At 38.1% G+C, this 19,220-nt stretch overlaps 2 protein-coding genes across 2 annotated transcripts; both read left to right on the plus strand.

Moving 5' to 3' along the window:
- The first annotated feature begins 4,028 nt into the window (after positions 1-4,028).
- On the plus strand, positions 4,029-9,653 carry LOC126822019 (cytochrome P450 2U1). The gene is made up of 7 exons (XM_050550735.2): positions 4,029-4,037; positions 4,236-4,362; positions 5,254-5,404; positions 6,212-6,354; positions 7,049-7,145; positions 7,566-7,772; positions 9,099-9,653. Exons 3-7 carry the CDS (start codon positions 5,263-5,265, stop codon positions 9,278-9,280), a joined length of 771 nt encoding a protein of 256 aa, XP_050406692.1. The 5' UTR covers positions 4,029-4,037; positions 4,236-4,362; positions 5,254-5,262; the 3' UTR covers positions 9,281-9,653.
- Positions 9,654-13,541: 3,888 nt separating this feature from the next.
- LOC126821357 (heat shock protein HSP 90-beta) lies at positions 13,542-18,960 on the plus strand. The gene is made up of 6 exons (XM_050549767.1): positions 13,542-13,772; positions 15,829-16,351; positions 16,843-17,057; positions 17,362-17,586; positions 17,966-18,322; positions 18,793-18,960. The coding sequence occupies exons 2-6, from the start codon at positions 15,829-15,831 to the stop codon at positions 18,958-18,960; spliced, it is 1,488 nt and encodes a 495-aa protein (XP_050405724.1). The 5' UTR covers positions 13,542-13,772.
- The last annotated feature ends 260 nt before the right edge of the window (positions 18,961-19,220 follow it).

Below are 19,220 nucleotides of genomic sequence, written 5' to 3' on the forward strand. Positions count from 1 at the left end.
TCTGTAAAGTTACACGCTTGCTGCGTTACTTTCAGTTCAATTTTATTACATTATATGTATTTTTACAGGATTTTGAATATGTCCTTGATTCCATCGGCACTTATTGTCAAAAAGACATGAAACTCGATAAACATACTTGAAACTCGGTAAAAATACATTAGACTTGGTAAAAGTAGTATATGTTGTAAAATATACCGATAATTGAGGTACAAAAAACCCTTGTACTACTGTAATTTTACATACTTTTCTGACAGTTTACCTGGTGGTTTACGGTACATCTTCCTATGGTTTGAATACACTGAACATTACTGTATTTTGACGTTACGTATGTAAAAATATATTATTTCACGGTAAAATCACCTGTATAATATGTTTTTTTACGACTATTTGTACTATCACTCCTGTTTGGTGTAATAAAACATACATTTGTAAAATAACATACAACTACGTAAATATTTTTCCCATTCTTACGGTAAATTAACATTTATTTCTAACAGTGTAGCATGTCCGCAAAAAAGTAAACTGTAACGTAACTGCGATATATTTTATTGTAGAAGTAGACGTTAAACACTAACCAATAGCAATAACAACAAAGCAATACATATAACAATAGGTTCTGTGAGAGAGAGTGGGGGGGGGCAGCTGGGACACTTGTCCAGGGGCTCGGTGCCTAGAGGGGCCCGCAGGTATGCCTAGTAATTGTTTTTGTAATTAATGGTATAAATTAATATAAAAAAACATACAGCTAACTTAATCGTAAAGAAGAAGAAAATCCGTGACTTTTTTAATGTTTTAATGTGGGTACAGTGGCGTGGTGGTTACAGGATTAGAATCGAATTCTGTGAGACCACTGTTTTTGGAAAAATTGAAAAGTTGGTGAATCAAAAACTATAAGCCAGCCTCTCGTGTCTTCACGTCGTGGATCCCGATCCGTCTGAGGCTCTCGTCACCGTCAGGGTAGACTATTCGGGCCCACATCCGTTTGAATCCAGTTTTAGTAAAAGTGACCCTTAATTACCCCAGAAATACACCAAAATGACGCTAGAGAACATGTATCTTTCAAACATTTCCGTGTCGGGGGTTGGGAGTGGGGGGACTCACCCTCGCTATGTCGCGGGTCCTGTGTGCATGGGTAAAGAAATGGTGTTTAATGTCCTACATATCTGCGCCGACTGGGCTAATGAAGACGGGCATTTTGACTGGACACCGGCGTTAAAGCCTACTCTTATATCGTATATCGTATTAAACTGTCAATGGTTCTTTTACGTGCACGCCAATGTGTACACAGGCCCACAGTTTTTCGTGCAGTCTGAACGACTAGACAACTGTCCTTGTCAGGTCTGTCTTCCGTCCAGCACCACTAACAAGGCTACTCCGGGCTAGTGTATTACTCACCGAGCCACCGCGGTTCCCACAAGGGTTAAAAAAGAGATTACACATCAACGTTAGTGCATACGCAATACACTAGATCAACAACTGTACCGATATAGGCTATACATACACACACAGGGGTCACTATATAGGACACCAGATTAACAGGTCAAATATATAAAACACATAACAACACAGCTTGCCAGTTTTAACACACACGCTGAGAGAGCAACACGGCTGATGTATTGTTGCTTTAGTAAAATAGCAGAACACACAGACAAAGGTGGACAGCTTTAAATATTCTCTCTAGTAATTATTCCAGACTATTGCTCCTGTCAACGACGGGTGTTATGTACAAGCCAAGGTATGTTTATTACGTTTATTAGAACACCTGACAGTTCTACCACTTCTCATAAACGATATTTAAGTAGACGTAGAGTTCCAGTGTATAAAATTTAGGTAAAGATGAGGGAGCTATAGGGACAATGAAAATTGCGGAGTTATTATTGGGTTGGGGGATTGGATGGCCGAATGGTTAGCGCGTGCGCGCTGTATCATAAGTTCTGTGTTTGAGCCAACTACTGGCGTGGTTTTGATTCCCCCGTTTGTACGTGGGTTTTCTCCGGGTCCGCCGATTTCCTCCCATTCTCAAAGACCCTTACGCGCAATTAGCGACTTATTGAAATAAAATTGAACCATATGTTAGTCCCGAAATGAGTTAGTTTGTGTCGAGTGGACGTTAAACCCCATTTCTCCCCCTCTCCCCATATTATTTCATTTAAAGTGGCACTGCGAAGAGTGTGTTAAAGATGGTACACTGCTGTGTCGTGGGATTCCCAATGATATGGGTTCTTTTACGTGCGCGCCAACGAGTATACGGATTGGCGTCTGTTTTGTGTCCCATCCAAACGACAAGACGCCTTGTGTCCCTTCCTTGTTGTGTAAATTATCCATTACATCCTATTTTACTTGTCCAGAGGGTTCGAAAATATTTTTAAATCGAAGTTTCATTTGAAAAGGTTTACGTTAGACGTTTCAAACCATTATGTTGAATCTTTCAAAATTTCTAAATAAGGTGTGTTAAGATGAAATTTGTAACATCAATTAATTGAAATATTCTAAAATAGTACAATTTGTTGACCAGAATAAAGATTGGGACATATTATTCGGTTACAACAAGAGTGGTATTGAGCCTTTAAAGGAAACGATTTATGAAAATTGTTTTTTCAGTTGATAAGATTTAGTATTATAAAATAATACGGCAGCAGATTAAAATGAAAATGCCGGCGTTGGACATAAGTTTGAAGAACTTTCATTTGGATATGAGCGATATCAAACAGCAAGCCAATGTGCGAACAGCTCTTGTGTTTGGTGCTTCTTTCTTGGGGATCTACTGGGCATATCGACAGTTCAACAGAAGACACATCAAGCTTCCTCCTGGGCCTTTTGCGTTTCCTATCCTGGGTAATATGCCCCAATTAGCTGGAGTAGTAGATTTATGGAAGGTATTTTTGAAAAATCGTGCGAAGTACGGGGATGTTGTTATGTATTCTGTTGGTTCAGTGAAGTTGGTGGTTGTTTGTGGATACAAGACTATCAGAGAGGTTTTGATAGATCAAGGACACTGTGTATCTAACAGACCAAACTGGCTGTATATCATCGATAAAATCTTCAATAAATCAGGTGAGTTCTGTTAAAGGAGCTAAATTGTTATTTTTCAGCACCTAGAAATGGACACAAATGGGTCACAACGCATACCAAAAGCATCACGACCTCCCCTATGCCCATTACTACTACTACCCCCCCCCCCCTCCCCCGTCTGTACATTATATATATATAGTATCTTGTCCTCCACGGTCCATTACTACATTAGTATCTTTACTTTCTCATCTGTACATTACTAAATTAGCATATTGACCCCGCGCTATCCGGTACCTCCGCGGCCCATTACTACATCTGATCGTTAAGTCCCCAAACAGCAACGTTTAACGTTATTTAAGATCCTAAGAAATATTCGAATAAAGGGAGATAATCAAATTCAGATGCAAATCAAATTCAGGTGCAAATTACTCGCCTGAAAGCTACTCTCATTACTTCTGTAAATAGTAAAGCGTAAGTCAGCTTTTCGTGTCCAAAAATAGTAATTACCATTATCCGGACGCGATTTTATATCATAAATAAATTGGCGTAAGTTAACTTTAACCCAAACTAACGAGCGAACGTAATAATTTTACCAGGTGTCTTCTGGAGCAATGGAGAAACATGGAAAAACATGAGACGATTTACCTTGGTGACTTTAAGAGATTTTGGGGTTGGAAAGAAAAGTCTGGAGGAAAGGATTCAGGAGGAGTGTATAATTATGGCTGAAAAAATTGACGAAATGAAAGGGCGGGCCTTTGACCCGAAACCTTTCTTAGCTAAAGCTGTATCCAATATTATCTGTACCATAGTGTTCGGTACAAGGTGAGTAGTCCATTTTATTAAATTGTGTTCTGTGCAAGGTGAGTCCATTGTTTTAAATTGTGTGCAGTACAAGACAATTCCATTTTTTCTTGAATTGTGTTGAGTTCATTTTCTTAAATTATGTTCGATACAAGGTGACCCCATCTTGTTAAAATGTGCTTCGCACAAGGTGGGTTCGTTTTCATAATTGTGTTCGGTACAAGGTAAGTACATTTCTTCAATTATGTTCAGTGTTTGGTGAGTGCATTCGCTTAAATTGTGTTCCGTACAAGTTAAGTCCATTTTCTTAAATTGTTCTCGGTACAAGCAATACAAAAGTCCATTTCTTATATCATATTCGGTGTGGTTACGCCCCCTTCACTTCGCCCCTGAAAACTGTAAAGAGGGTTTAATTTTTTCAGGTTCGACCATGACGATCCCGAGTTCAATCTCCTGTTGGATCACCTCGATTTCCTGTTCAAGAATGCCGGAGTTGCCGTTCCAGAGAACTTCTTCCCATTTATCGCCAATTTACGGAGCAACAAACCGGTAGGTGGTTTAACATTAATAACATCGAATAGTATTTCAGGTTCGATTATAAATAGCCATCCCGAGTTTAATTTCCTGTTTGAAAATGGTGGGGTTTCCGATCCAGAGAACTTTTTTCCGCTCATGGCCAAATTACGGAGAAACAAACCGGTAGATAGTTTAACATCGAATGGTATAGACGTCTCAACTATTTCACGAAAATAATATGTTCCGATGAGGAGATTACAAGTTCATTCCATATCATTAAGATAGCCCGACCCCGTACCGAAATGAAGTGTTCACTTCCTCTGAAGTGTTCATTTCTAACACACTTCTTCTTTCTATGAACACTTCAAGCAAAGTGTTCACTTTAGAACCACTTTCAACAACACCGAGGTGCTCATTTCATTGACACTTCCAAAAGATGGTATCATTCCACAGCATGTCATTCATACAAGTGCATGGCATTCACACTTCTGACGATTTTAGTCGAAAACACTATATGTATAATTCAAGAATTTTGTTAAGTAGTTATTATACTTCCATTTAATAAAATTGGAAAATTTTATTTAGTCTTTGTGTGTGTGACAGATGTGAAACAGGGTAGAACCGCATTACAAAACAGTTTACTAATTTTTGGATATGGTGGCCATTTAGGTCAGAGATCTATTCTCGACGTATGAAGTAGATGGATCTCTGTGTGCAGAATGCTACTAGACGCCATTTCCTTCCCAAACCATCCGTGCTGCACCACTAACTTTGGAAACCACACTGAAAATTCGACACCAGCGCTTTACTGTCATCGTCATTTTGTTTGCAATGATCCGGACCTGTTTATCCATAGAATTGTATGAACGGGTGGATGTAACTATATTTTGATAACAATTTTTTATTATATCACTGTATTTAAAGGCTCAGAAAATGATTCATAATGATAAAGAAATCCAGAAATTTGTTTTAAAAAAGATTGAAGAACATCGCCAGAGTTTTGATCCAACATTAACACGTGATTTTATTGACATGTATCTAAAAGTTTGTCAAGATGAAACGCAAGCATTTAAAGGTATGTATAATGCGTGTATTTATAACTTGTCTACTGAAATGAAATGGAAGTGAACCTCTATCTAGCAAGTAGTGGTAAGTAGTAGTAGTGTAGTGTAGTAGTATTAGTAGTAGTAGTAGTGCAGTAGTATTAGTATTAGTATCACTGTTACAAAGTGTTATTTATTGGGGTTAGTTCTAAATGTTAAGGCCCCCTGCAGATTTGGTCAAAGGTCTTGAGATGTTAACAGGCCTAGCGCTAACCTTAACCCACAATCTCGCCAACAATCACGCGTCCTAATCCAATTTACGGAGATCTGCAGGGGACCTTAACTTTTAGATTTTACTATTATTTATGTACATGTGGATTTCTAGTCGATCAGCTCAACAAGACTTCCGTTGGCGTTTAGTGAAAATGATATCCAGAGACCATGGCTTCCTCCCGTGACAGGATACTATGATCTGTTTCCGGAAAATTGTTTGCACGCCTGGTTGGAGACAATGCAAAGTTCACGACCATTCATAGTCTAGTTTTGATCAACAGTTTAATTTAATTCAGTCCTTGTCAGTTTATATTTACAATTTGAAGGAGACGTTCCTTAATCCTTATTATACAGAATATCGGCAGGGTTGTTAAGAACGGCCTAGAGATTGTGGAATGTTCTGTAAGATAGGCTTACACAATCTGGGAAGCTCTTATAGATAGGCCTACACAACCTGGGATGCTCCTGTAAGATAGGCCTATATAGCCTGGGATGCGCCTATGAGATAGGCCTACACAGCCTATTTGCTTACAGTTGAATTTGAAAAATGTATTTTTTTGTTTCAGTGAGTGAGAAAGATGTGTTTCGGGTAACAGTAGATCTGTTTTTAGCTGGATCAGAAACAACTGCGACCTCTCTATGGTGGGTAATGTTATACTGGATACGTTATCCTCAGATACAAGAGAAGTGTTATCAGAACATCATGCAGGTCAGTCTATAAATAACTTTAGTTAAATAGGTCGAATCTTAAAACCAGGAACTGGGCCCAGCGCCACTCATCTTCTTGTTTTGGGCGACGTTCTTCAAAAAAGGTCAAAGACTTTACCAAGGGACTTACTCTAGACGTTCAGATGGTACGAAATGCCGAAGTCCCGTGTACTCATTGGCATGTACGTAAAAGAACTCGTGACAGTTTGATATAAGAGTAAGCCGTATATAGTGCTACAATGTTTCTCTCAAAGCACACGATATGGCGTATGCCCGACTTCATTAACCCAGATATTCCAGCATCTATTCCAATTGGTGTTATATTTCTTACTTCATCCAGATCGGCATTAACCCGGCGAACCAAGATATAACAGTATTTCCTTTATTCCTGGGGAGCTGCGGTGGCTCAGTGTCTAAAGATGCTAGCCTAGGTCACTAACCAGGATGTACAGGGTTCGATTCCGCGTTGGCGAGAAAGTAGACCTACCTCCGAATTCCTCAGCGTGGTTTCTACTTGTCAACGATGCAGGACGAAGGTCCCGTGTACACGTTGGTGTGCACTTAAAAAAACGCTTGGTAGTTGGAACTCGAAATAGGAGTAGGCCGTAGTTTCGCTATCCGAACAAAATTTCTCGCGCCGCGTGTTCATTATAACCCTAGGAAATTAACCCGATCCATTTCTTTATGTCTTGCAGGTAGCCGGAGATGGAAGACTGGTTAATCTAACGGATAAAGTTGATCTGGTCTATCTCATGGCATTCCTGAATGAAGTACTTCGTGTAGTTTGTATAGGTAAAATATAAATTTACTCGGATGAAACTGCACGGAATTAAACCATTTTGATCTGATGTTCATTTTAGAGATGGGGGTTTAGGTCATAAGGTCTGTCATTCAGTCATTCAAGATCATCAAGGAGTACGGTCGCTTGTCCAATCTCGTGGGTTTTCTCCGGGTCCTCTGGGCGAATTATTGAAATAAAATTGAACCATATGTTAGTCCCGAATGTCCTAGTTGCTAGTGTTGAGTGGACTTTACTCTCTCTCTCTCTCTCTGGCCTATGTTACTCCCCGGTCCGAGCTACCCCTATACCCCAAATTTCAGACTCGGGGCAGACCTAGTGTAGCCGCGAACCCCGAACAGACAGACAGACAGACAAACAGACAAACGACAGTCACAAATATTAGTAGAGAAGATATTTGTATATATTTTCAGCACCCACAACCCCACCACGAGCTGTAAGTGAAGAATTCAAGATAAACGGTTACACCCTGGAAAAGGATACCATGGTCCTGTGCCACATTAAATCAGCTCATTTTGATACAGATTACTGGGATAATCCGGAAGAATTTAATCCGGATCGATGGATTGGACCGGATGGTAAAATGATCAAACACCGGGCGTTTATGCCGTTTGGAGGAGGTGAGAGTTGGAGAGAGGTGGTTCAATTTTTATCTCGATAAATTACTTGCGCGTAAGGGTCTTTAGCTGTGGGAGGAAACCGGAATACCCGGAGAAAACCCACGAGGTGGGACAGACGACCCTACTCCTTGTCACATACAAGCGATGATTGCAAGCCAGTTGACTCATGATCTAACACGCACGCGTTGAACCATTCGACCCCAATGAGTTGGATAATACTCATTCATATTAACCTGTACAAAATAGGCATTTTTTAAATCTGATTTCGCATGATATTGTGGTAGATAAAGGAAATGAAATGAGTTTTAGGCCGGCTAATGAAGACCATATTCCTGAAGCAATGGGTCGAGGAATCCCTCTCTGGCCATTGCTGGGTTGGCGTCTGATACTTGAGATTTTGAGGCGGTGTGTCTATTCTTCCCGTTTAATCGAATCTATCCCAAATACAGCAACATGGCAGCCCTTCGTTTAATCTGGGGTCTTCCCTAAAACTTTGGACAGTGATTTAAGGTATTAAAAACGGTGAAAATATTGTTCTTTTTCAAACAGTATTGTTTACATTGTATTCGTGTTGATAGCCTCGTTTGTCATGCAATTAGTATGATGAAGACGGGCATACACCATACAGTGTGCTATAATTTTGACCTGGCAGTGGCGCAACGGCCTACTTTTGTTTCGAATTCCAGTTGTCAATAGTTCTTTCATCCTCCGTATCCCCTGGTGATATTGTTCAGTTCTACTCCACTAACCCCAGGGTCCATTCAAAGGAGAGATGTCCTAAAGTATTCTGACAAAGTTTACAACAACGATTTGTTCGTCTTAGTATCAACAAAATTCGAATTACTTCCCTTTGCCCACTCGCTTTCTATTTTTGATTGGTCATTTGACTATGTGTCTCTCCCGTGAATGGACCCAGGGGTTAGTGGAGGGAAATCACGCCGGAAAATTACGAGGGACTATCGAGACCAATAACGTCAGTGGACCCGACAGTTCCTGGTTAGCGAGCCAACGCCTTACTTACTGAGCCACACCGGCTCCCCCGTATCTTTGTAAATACGAACAACGAAACTGAATCATTTTTGGACTGTTATTCGTTATAGAGATTCCCAACTTCCACGGTATTCCATTTTGCAAGGGATTCAGAATCCTGAACACTGACGTAAAGCGGTCATAATACAAAAGAGAAAATGGTGGGAGGGCGTGTGTGTGTGTGTGTGGTGGGGGGGGGGGACCCTCAAGACTATATAGCTGCACCGGTAAGGCCACTCAATTTTAACAAAACTCAAATATATATATGAGAAAATGTAATCATGTTTTGTATTGCAGGTGTAAGAGCGTGCATGGGAGAATCTCTGAGCTACATGGAGCTATTCCTGTTTGCTGCCAATCTGTTGCCACGCTACCAGTTTAAAGTTCCGGACGGACGAAAATCGCCGTCTTTGGAAGGAAAGCAGACGGGAGTGACAATGCAACCAGAACAATATGACATCATTGCCGTACCTCGATAAAAGATACTCGAGTGGTCGCCAGAGTTTATAAAATCTGCTCTGATTATTTTCCCTTGTATAGAAATGTATGTAATTCAATCTATTTGAAATACAGGTGTGGCGTCACCCTTTGATGTTGACATACCATTCATTATTTAAATGCGCATAATATTTGACTAGAGCCATGGAGTGATGATTTCATAAATATGCATGTCTGTGCGGGAGAGTGTAGATGTATTTAGATGTTTCGAGCAAGACATTAAGAAAAATCAATATAAACTGCAGTATCAATATGTATTAAATCTCGAATATTTGAGACCTAGAAATGGACACAAATGGGTCGCAACGCATATAATAATGTAATACGAATGTATATAAACTTATTTAGGTTCAATCGTTTCTGTTTTTTACTATAATTTTGAATCAGTTATGTTCGGCGAAATACGTCCGAAGTCTCCGCAATCGAATGACAGTCACTAGCGTCTGGTTATTCCAGTCTACACCGATGGTACATGTATTTATTGCGCATGCTGTCAAGATAAGAATATGGCGTCACCGTTTAGTTTTTCGAGGAACCAACTTGATTTAAATCTGAATTCGGTTCCTAACCTGGAAGAAGAAGGGGAAATTGTTAAAGGCTCAATACCACTCTTGTTGTAACTGAATAATATGTCCCAATCTTTAGGCTGCAGGGTGTGCATGCTGCAATGGGATTGTGCATTATTTTGGTGAATCAGAAAGTCAGAACCGTCAGACAGTCTCCTGCGCTCCTACTGTTTGTCGTTGATGGATAAAGAATGTAAATTTTTGACAATCCGTCAGTCAACCGTATATAAGTGATGTAACACTATATAACCTATTAGTTATAACACTGTCTAGTATTAACTGTCATTCATAGTTGTCACACGATATATTTATACGCTGTTTTTAATATGGTGGTTTATGGGAACGTGTTGTTTTATAAGAAATCGCAAACCCAGTGCTGTATATAAAATACAACGGTAATAAACACTGTTTTTCGTTTAGTGCTAAATGATAAGGCCAATTCAATTTTTCTTCGTAGGTCACGAGATGTAAACAGGACTAGCGGTAATTCCAACCCTAACCCTAATAATGGACCTAGCTCCAATACTTACCCTAAACCTAACCTACAATCTCGCCAACAATCACGAGTTTTAACCTTATATTTACATTTCAGCGACCTTGACAAAAATTGAGCTGGCCTTCACAAATAGATTTGGCTCTGTTTTTCTTTAGGGTGGCGGATGGGAACGGTTGGTTTAGCACGCTTTAAATCATAAGGTCTGTCATTGAGTCAAGTGGCGTGGTTTCGATTTTCCGATTGTCCAACATCGTGGATTTTCTCCGGATTCCTCCCATTGCTAAAGAACCCTAACCGCAAGTGATCGAATTATTGAAATCAATTTGAATCAAATGATAGCCAGACTAATACACGCAAGATTAAATCGAACCATGTTAGTTTCAAAATGACCTAGTTCATGTGTCGAATTGGCGTTAAACTCTATTTCTCCCCTCGTTTTACTTTAACAAATCTACATGGATTGTCTCGATCTGCTCCTAACAATGTCACTCAATAGAAAGACCATCCACAATTTTGAGGCCAAATCCATACAATTGGTCTTAATACAGGGGTTCAACGTGTATGTCGTGAAGTAGTGCTTTTTTATTCTTCTTTTTTTTGGTGGGGGGGGGGGTAATTTATTTTCTGAAATTCAAGTTCACGCGTCAAAAGCGTGTCTCAAAAGGAAAATATGTCAAGTCGTTTGGATGCTATGAGGGAAACGTTGCCGTGACAGCGGCGCTACAGTCTACCTTTATTCGGAATTCCAATTGTAAAGAGTTCTTTTACATGCACGCCAACGTGTACACAGGACATCGTTTTTCGTCCCATCTGAATTTATCTTCTTATCTACCTACACTACTTTTTGAGAGTAACTTGGGTTACACGGGTGAAAAATTATAGAAAAAGAGATAGGGAAAATTTGTCCACACATTGGTGCTACGGGGGAGGGGGGAGAAATGGGGTTGTACGTCCACTCGACACACACACTAGGTCATTTCGGGACTAACATATGGTTCAATTTTATTTCAATAGTTCGTTTCCGCGTAAGGGTCTTTAGCAGTGAGGGGAAAACGGAGGGCCAGGAGAAACCCCAAGAGGTTGGACAGGCGACCCTATTATACCCCTTGTCACGTACAGCCGGGGAATCCAAACCACGCCAGTGGACTCAATGACAGACCTAATGATACAAGGTGCACGCGCTAACTATTCGGCCACCCCACCCCCTCCGCATCTTCAATAGAAAGTTTGATCACTTTTTTAAAACTCGCTTCAGGAACATGCGCCCTCAGTGGTGCTACGGTCTATATTACTGTATATATAGAATTCCAACTGTCTAGGTTTCTTTTACCTGTAGACCAATGTGTTCACAGGGTCTCATTCGAACGTCTAGACAGGTGTCCTTGTCAACACGCCCTACGTCCTACACCACTGAAACCATAGACACCATGCCGGAAAATCCCGAGGAACTTTCTCGGCCACCATCGGGAGCGAATCCAAGACTTTCAAACTGTGGAGCCAGCGTCTTACTCACTGCAAGCCGCAGTGGCTCCCCTCAATATGTATTGTATGCATGATTATCTTTATAGGATACGAAGAATTTTCATTTTACTTTTCATTTCACATTCTACTTCCATTTCTTTTCATTTTTAATAAGAAATTAATTTTGATTTTGATTTCGTTTTACTTTTCAATTGGATTTGACTTTGACTTTGTAATATTATTTCAATTTTCAGTTTGATTTTTATTTAATTTCGTTTTTACTTTTAACAGAAATTTGATTTAAATTAATTTGTTTTGTATAAAATAATGAATGATAGCGATAGGCCACTATATATACGTTTGAATTGACATGTGTTTGTTCATATCCTTTGTACCGTATACATGGTATTTTGTATCCTCAAAGGGCGTTTCGATGCAATAAAACTGTATTTTGTGTACATACAAGTATATCCGGTATTACTGCCCACACAATTAACATGCTTCGACAAGTTAGGAAGACGCTGTGAATTGATAATGGGATTTGATGTCTAACGATAATTTATATCGTTAATTAATCTAGCTATTGTATATGTATGGCTATAAATCCTGATAAGGGTATTACAGATGGGATGTAGCCTAAACATCATGAGATGTCTATCAATCAAATTATCGTTAATTAATCTACTGTTGCATATCTATGGCTATATAAATCCTTATAAGGGTATTACATCTGAACAGATGCAATGTAGCATTGATCGAGTTACATTAAAGAAATATGACAATAGGCCTAATACATCACATCTAATAGACTGAAACATCCTGTAATTAATTATAAAATACTCCCTGCATGGCCCTGGTTAACCAAACATATGATTATAACCTTTGATTGTACGGGAATATATTAGTTTTCAGATTCTCGAAAAATGAAGAGCTCATTTTTTAAAAATTTTCGTCTAGCGCATTGTGTTCGAATTACTTTATTTATTATACTTACTCGCCCAAAAAATGCCCTTAAAATTGGCCTTAAAATACATCATGATTATTAATTAAGGACTATGAGCAGAATAATTAGGTCGACAACAAATCTTTATTTTCCTAAATTTAGACTACCGTACATATAGAGATCTATATCATTATTATTAACTGGAGAATTCGAGAAATTACGTGTCGCTACTTACAGCAAAGCACGAATGTGAATAAACATGTTCCTGTTTACACGTTCTATCCAATTGAATTTAGTTTATTCACCCCGAGAACAAAATATCGACTTGTAGTTCGTAGCTATTTCGGAGAAACCCAGCGGAATTTGAATTATTCGCAACTGTGGGAGCTCTCAGGGTGAAACAGAGGCACATAATTTTTAGAGATTAAGCTAAAATATTATTTATATAATAAAATAGTATGTTATATTGTGTATATATTGGAAAGTGGGTCATGCAATAATACAAAGTGGCATATTCTTCATCCGCTGAATCCCGAATATGTTGTCGTACCCTAAATGAACCTCAACCTCCACCATTGGAAGCGGGCAATGGGAATCCCCGCATTGTAATGTTCAAAAACAAAATGACTAGACAACGAGGACTACTGACAGAGAGTTCTAGAACTGACGTCACATCCGGAGAATGTTCTGGAAGGAACTAGTTTACTCTTATTTTATAGCGGCTCACTCCTCCTTCTGGAAATAGTTCGGTCTATAAATTCAAGTACATTTCTTACATCGAAGTAATTTGCAAACCGATAGCAACCTCGAAGCGAGACACAGACGCATATATTGGAAAACGTTGTTGATATTATTTGTGACTTTTCGTTTATTTAATTTTATTCCAAAAATAGTTCCGCTACACCGTCTTATTAAATTCATACCTACGCTCTTTCTCTCCTCAGACAAGCGGCTTTTGAGAACATTTGCAACAGCGACTAACAACTAAAAACCTAAATTTTTACAAGGTATGTATTGATTCCAAATTAAAATTAACCAGCAATTAAATCTTTAGTCTTCATTCTTAAGTTTTAGGAAGGTTCAAAAAATTCTATCGTTTTTTTTATGGTTTGAATTTGTTTTATTTGACTCGCTCTTCTAAACACGTGCTTTGTGGACTGACTGAGACGTGTCTGGCTTCAATTTTATGCGTCGTCTGCTAGAGAAAAACACAATTTAAGAGAAATCTTGCTCGCTTTTCAAATCATTCCTTCGTTTGCGCCAGGAATTGTGGTTATTGACTTTGTTAATTTATTCTAGGCGACAAAATTCACGTATTGATTATTTTACAGACAAGAATGTTCCCGAATTGAAATCACGGAAGTTCCCAAGCCGAAAGCGAAACCGGTTCTCGATTATTCTAACGTTGAGCATATATGACTTCTAAGACGAAGAGTGTCGTGTTTTAAATTGGGATCATTGTCAAGATTTATCAAACCGACTTTTCCATACTTGAATGTTGTAATAAAAAAAAAAAAAACTGTGATACGTTATTGAATGTCCTGTAGTAGTAAATTTGTTCGGGATGGCAGGAATTAGGTACTGTAAGGTACCAGACAAAAAAAATTGTGATGGAATTTTTTTGTTTTTATTTAACATTGCAATGGATAGGGTGACCCGTGCACTCTACAGAAAGTTGGTCTCGACACGGCTAAATGTGCACGCTTCAGTTGCGCGTCTCGAACCGATTTATGACTACCCTGCACTCTCTTTGAGTCGATAAATAGCCATGGCAAGTGCAATTCTCTACAAATATATCAACTATTACAGACGTAAAAAATCTATTGACGATTTTGAATAGCAGTAAAATTTAGCTTTTTGGTTATTACAGCAGCTTTAGAAATTACGTTTGTTTTATTTTTTAAATTGCTTTATCATTAACTGTACCTTTAAGAGCGGCTTCTTTTGGTTTAGTACAAATACTATCTCTGAATCCTTTCTTTAGCAGGAACATGATACTAGCAGTAGTTTCATTTTACATTTACAAGTTTCTTAAAACTATTGTTGAGTTGTCTAAAGTGCTTATTTCTAAATTCAATTTCTTGTTCTAGCTTTCTGTTATGTTTCGTAAAAAAGTAGTCTTGATTATCCCGACCTGTCAATCAGACGTAGAATGGTCGATAGACTGGTTAAGCGAGACTAATTTCAAAACAAGGGCACATAACCTATCTTTTACTCAAAAGTGTCTGGATGTTATGGACGACACTTGGAACCAGTTTTCAGTCTATTATTTATAGATGATTAATGGTCATAGCTTATTAAGTACAACATGATCGTTTATTTAGTGACTATAATTGTGTGAAACTGATTTGAGGCTTGGCATATATATAAATATTGTAGCGTAATTGTCGAGATATTTGGAGATATTTATTTATGGTGGGTCGCCCTACAATGGGTGTATCCTGGAAAAAGAAACAAAACGACACCCGAATACTCAAAATCGATCATGGAATCAAAAAGTTGTAGCAATTTTAGGCTCTCAAGGTTGACATTAGAGAATAATTTTTCACGCTGATTGCAATCGAATGGTTCTTATGTCCATGATGCTCCATAATGGTTATTTTAATTTTCTTATATTGTAGCAAGAATTCCTTTCAGTTAATCCTATATTTTAGTTAATTTGAAAGCGAGACAAATTTTCAATTCAATCGTTGGATTTCTCACATTTTACTTTCGAAAATAAGGCTATACAGGGGTTTGTCCTTGTTGTTTTGACATTGATTATTTTTAAAATAACCAACAAAAACGCCCCTTCCCATCCCATATGTCCACTCATCTAGAACCATTTCAGCTCTTATCTATCTGGATGTCACGCCCACTTAAGTGATTTGCCTCGACAAGTCAATTTTTAATAGAGAATCTTTTTCCCAGATAAAAATAACTTCTTGCTCTTGTGACTTAATGACAGAAACTTTATAATGTCAAAGGCGTACAATTCTATTTGATTACTGTCTTTATTAGTTCAGCTAGTGCAGAACAGGCACATGAAACCCTTTATCATTTCAATTTGTTTCTGATTTTTAGATGCCGGAGAATCAGCCCCCACCAGCGGCAGATGAGGGAGAGGTGGAAACATTCGCTTTCCAGGCTGAAATCGCTCAGTTGATGAGCTTGATCATCAACACATTTTATTCGAACAAAGAGATTTTCCTCAGAGAATTGATCTCCAATTCTTCTGATGCCCTGGATAAAATCAGATATGAAGGATTAACTGATCCATCAAAGCTTGACAGCGGTAAAGATCTTAAAATCCGCATCATTCCTGACCGAGACAACAAAACTCTAACAATTGAAGATACTGGTATTGGTATGACCAAAGCAGACTTGGTCAACAACTTGGGTACCATTGCCAAATCTGGAACCAAGGCTTTCATGGAAGCTCTTCAAGCTGGTGCTGATATTTCTATGATTGGTCAATTTGGTGTAGGTTTCTACTCCGCCTACCTGGTAGCTGATAAAGTAGTAGTTTTGTCAAAGAATAACGATGATGAAGCCTATTTATGGGAATCCTGTGCTGGTGGATCTTTTACTGTTAAACATGTTGAAAGTAAGTAAACTATAACATTATTCATGGAAACTGAAAATTAAAATATTTCGAGGATAAAGTAGATAAAAGATTCAAATTGTTTTTAGCTTTTCTGTATTGTTTATTAAAAGTTTGAATGACATAGTGCAACTTGAGCGCTATAGATTGCAAAACTTTTCATAAGTGTCTTAAGTCTTGGTAGTGGTTATTAAGCTTGTATGTGGTGGGAGTAGACATGTGCCAGTTGATGGCAGATAGCCTATGTGTTTAAGTATTTCAAACAAAAAATGCTCTGAGAAGGAATTTTAAATGTGCCATCCATTTATCTGGGTCAAAATTTATTGAGCTCTCCACAAAATATCTGGAAATTTTGGAGTTGTAGTAAATCTGACTTTGATATACCTAACCCATACTGTAATCTTTGAAGAGGTCCCTGGCATAAGTATGTTGCTAGAAGTGGACAGATATGGGTATTTAACCATTTATAATTTTTTTTGTTTTTTTGTTTACAGATAGTGAGGTGACTCGTGGAACAAGAATTACTCTATATTTAAAGGAAGATCAGACTGAATATTTAGAAGAACGTAGAATTAAAGAGGTCATTAAGAAACACAGTCAGTTTATTGGCTATCCAATCACATTATTAGTAGAGAAGGAGCGAGAAAAGGAAGTCAGTGACGACGAAGAGGAGGAAGAGAAAAAGGAAGATGACAAAGATGAAGAAAAGGTGAGAATCTTCTGATTGGTTACATTATATATTTCAGGACTAGCATTCCTCCGCCCCACCCTCCGATAGCGATAGAATGTGTCAAATCCCCCTGCTGCATTGAAACATCCATTATCCATTTGTCCATGCAAAACCATTGATGACCTCCAATATCAAATTGGATCGATAATAAATGAAGAGTATCTTCCTGATAACTAAAATAATAAAGTAAAAGTAGAATAATAACTGAAAATATATCAATTTGAATAGGGGATAAAGCAAAAGTTGAACATATTATTGATCCTGGTGTCTTGTTTATTTTTAGAATGAAGAAGATAAACCAAAAGTAGAAGATTTAGATGAAGATGACGAGGAGAAAGCAGGAAAAGACAAGAAGAAAAAGAAAATCAAGGAAAAATATACCGAAGATGAAGAATTAAACAAAACTAAACCCTTGTGGACAAGGAACCCAGATGATATTACTCAAGAAGAATACGCAGAATTTTATAAATCATTGACCAATGATTGGGAAGATCATTTAGCTGTTAAGGTATCTAGTCTTTTTGTTTTGCCTAATGGTCTGAATTAAGTTGCATGGTTTTGATTCCGAGCTTGTATCTGACGAGGGGTAGGGTTGCCTGTTTGGTTAATCTTCCTCAGTTAACCTTTTGTTGGAAAGATCAATTGAATTGAGGACATAGTAAGATGTTGGCTCGCTGTTTTCCGATGTGATTGAAGTATAGAGGGCCTTACAAGGGACAAGTATGGTCGTTAGGATGGTATGAAAAACAGTAGGGGCTGTCTGGGCAAAATTTCCCTCATAGCACACTGTATGGGGTATGCCCGTCTAAATTAGCCCAGTCTGAGCAAAACAGTAGGATGTTAAATTTCATTTCCATTGACTTAACAATAATTTTTCTATTTTTCAGCATTTTTCAGTTGAGGGTCAACTTGAGTTCCGTGCTCTGTTATATCTACCTAAACGAGCTCCCTTCGATATGTTCGAGAACAAGAAAAAGAAGAATAATATAAAGTTATACGTTAGACGTGTTTTTATTATGGACAATTGTGATGAAATTATTCCTGAATATTTGAACTTTATCCGTGGTGTTGTAGACTCTGAGGATTTACCTCTAAATATTTCTCGTGAAATGTTGCAACAAAGTAAAATCCTGAAAGTTATTCGTAAAAATCTGGTGAAAAAAGCCATGGAACTGTTTGACGATATTGCTGCAGATCAAGACAATTTCAAGAAATTCTACGAACAATTCAGCAAAAACTTGAAGGTAGGTTGTGATATTTAATATATTTATTCTATACCATTTTGAGACTATAAGTCTGTCTCCATTAATCTGAAATGTTAACTATGTGGAGAGATTTCAGTGTTTTATCTTCATTGGCTCAGTTCATGCAGAACGTCCAACTGTTCAGTAGGCGGTTCTGATCATATTGTAATGTCTTGAAGTAATATCTGTCTAGTATGAAGTCAATTCTGTAGACTTTTCACTAAATTGAATATATTTACCAAAACTGGACAAAAGATGCATGTACTAACAACTGTCAGAGATTCTAAACACAAAAGCAACGGTTTGACATACAAAATGGGTGGTGTATGGGTAACCAATATAGGCAAAGTGATTGTCTTGGTCCTTGTATTCTGAGGAAAAGACAAGTTATCTCCCTTTTGCTCACTCTTATAAATGTTTCTTTAAATTTTGATGAAGAAGAATCTGATCAAATTATTTTTGTGTTACAGCTTGGTATCCATGAAGATTCTACAAACAGGAAGAAGTTAGCTGATTTATTACGTTATTACACTTCAAGCTCAGGTGATGAAATGACCTCTCTGAAAGAATACGTCTCCAGAATGAAAGAAAATCAAAAATCCATCTACTACATTACTGGTAAGTCTCTTCGTCCTTAATTCGAATTAACTTTTAGATGCTGTTGGCTCACTAATCTGGAGGTTCCTAGATTCTGCTAAATGCTGTGAATGTTTCTCAAGATTTTCTGGTGTGGTTTCCCTTTAGTTGTGTAAACAATAGGCCTTGCAAGGAACAGCCTACAGCCATTTAGAAGGGGACAAAAAAGACAAGGTCATATGTTCACATTGGCATTCAATTGATAATGTAGTACACTGTAGCCTGCTGTCAAGGAAACATTTTGTAGCACCCTAATTGCAGA

The sequence above is a fragment of the Patella vulgata genome, chromosome 5 (genome assembly GCF_932274485.2).
Source record: "Patella vulgata chromosome 5, xgPatVulg1.2, whole genome shotgun sequence".
Classification (NCBI taxonomy): domain Eukaryota; kingdom Metazoa; phylum Mollusca; class Gastropoda; family Patellidae; genus Patella; species Patella vulgata.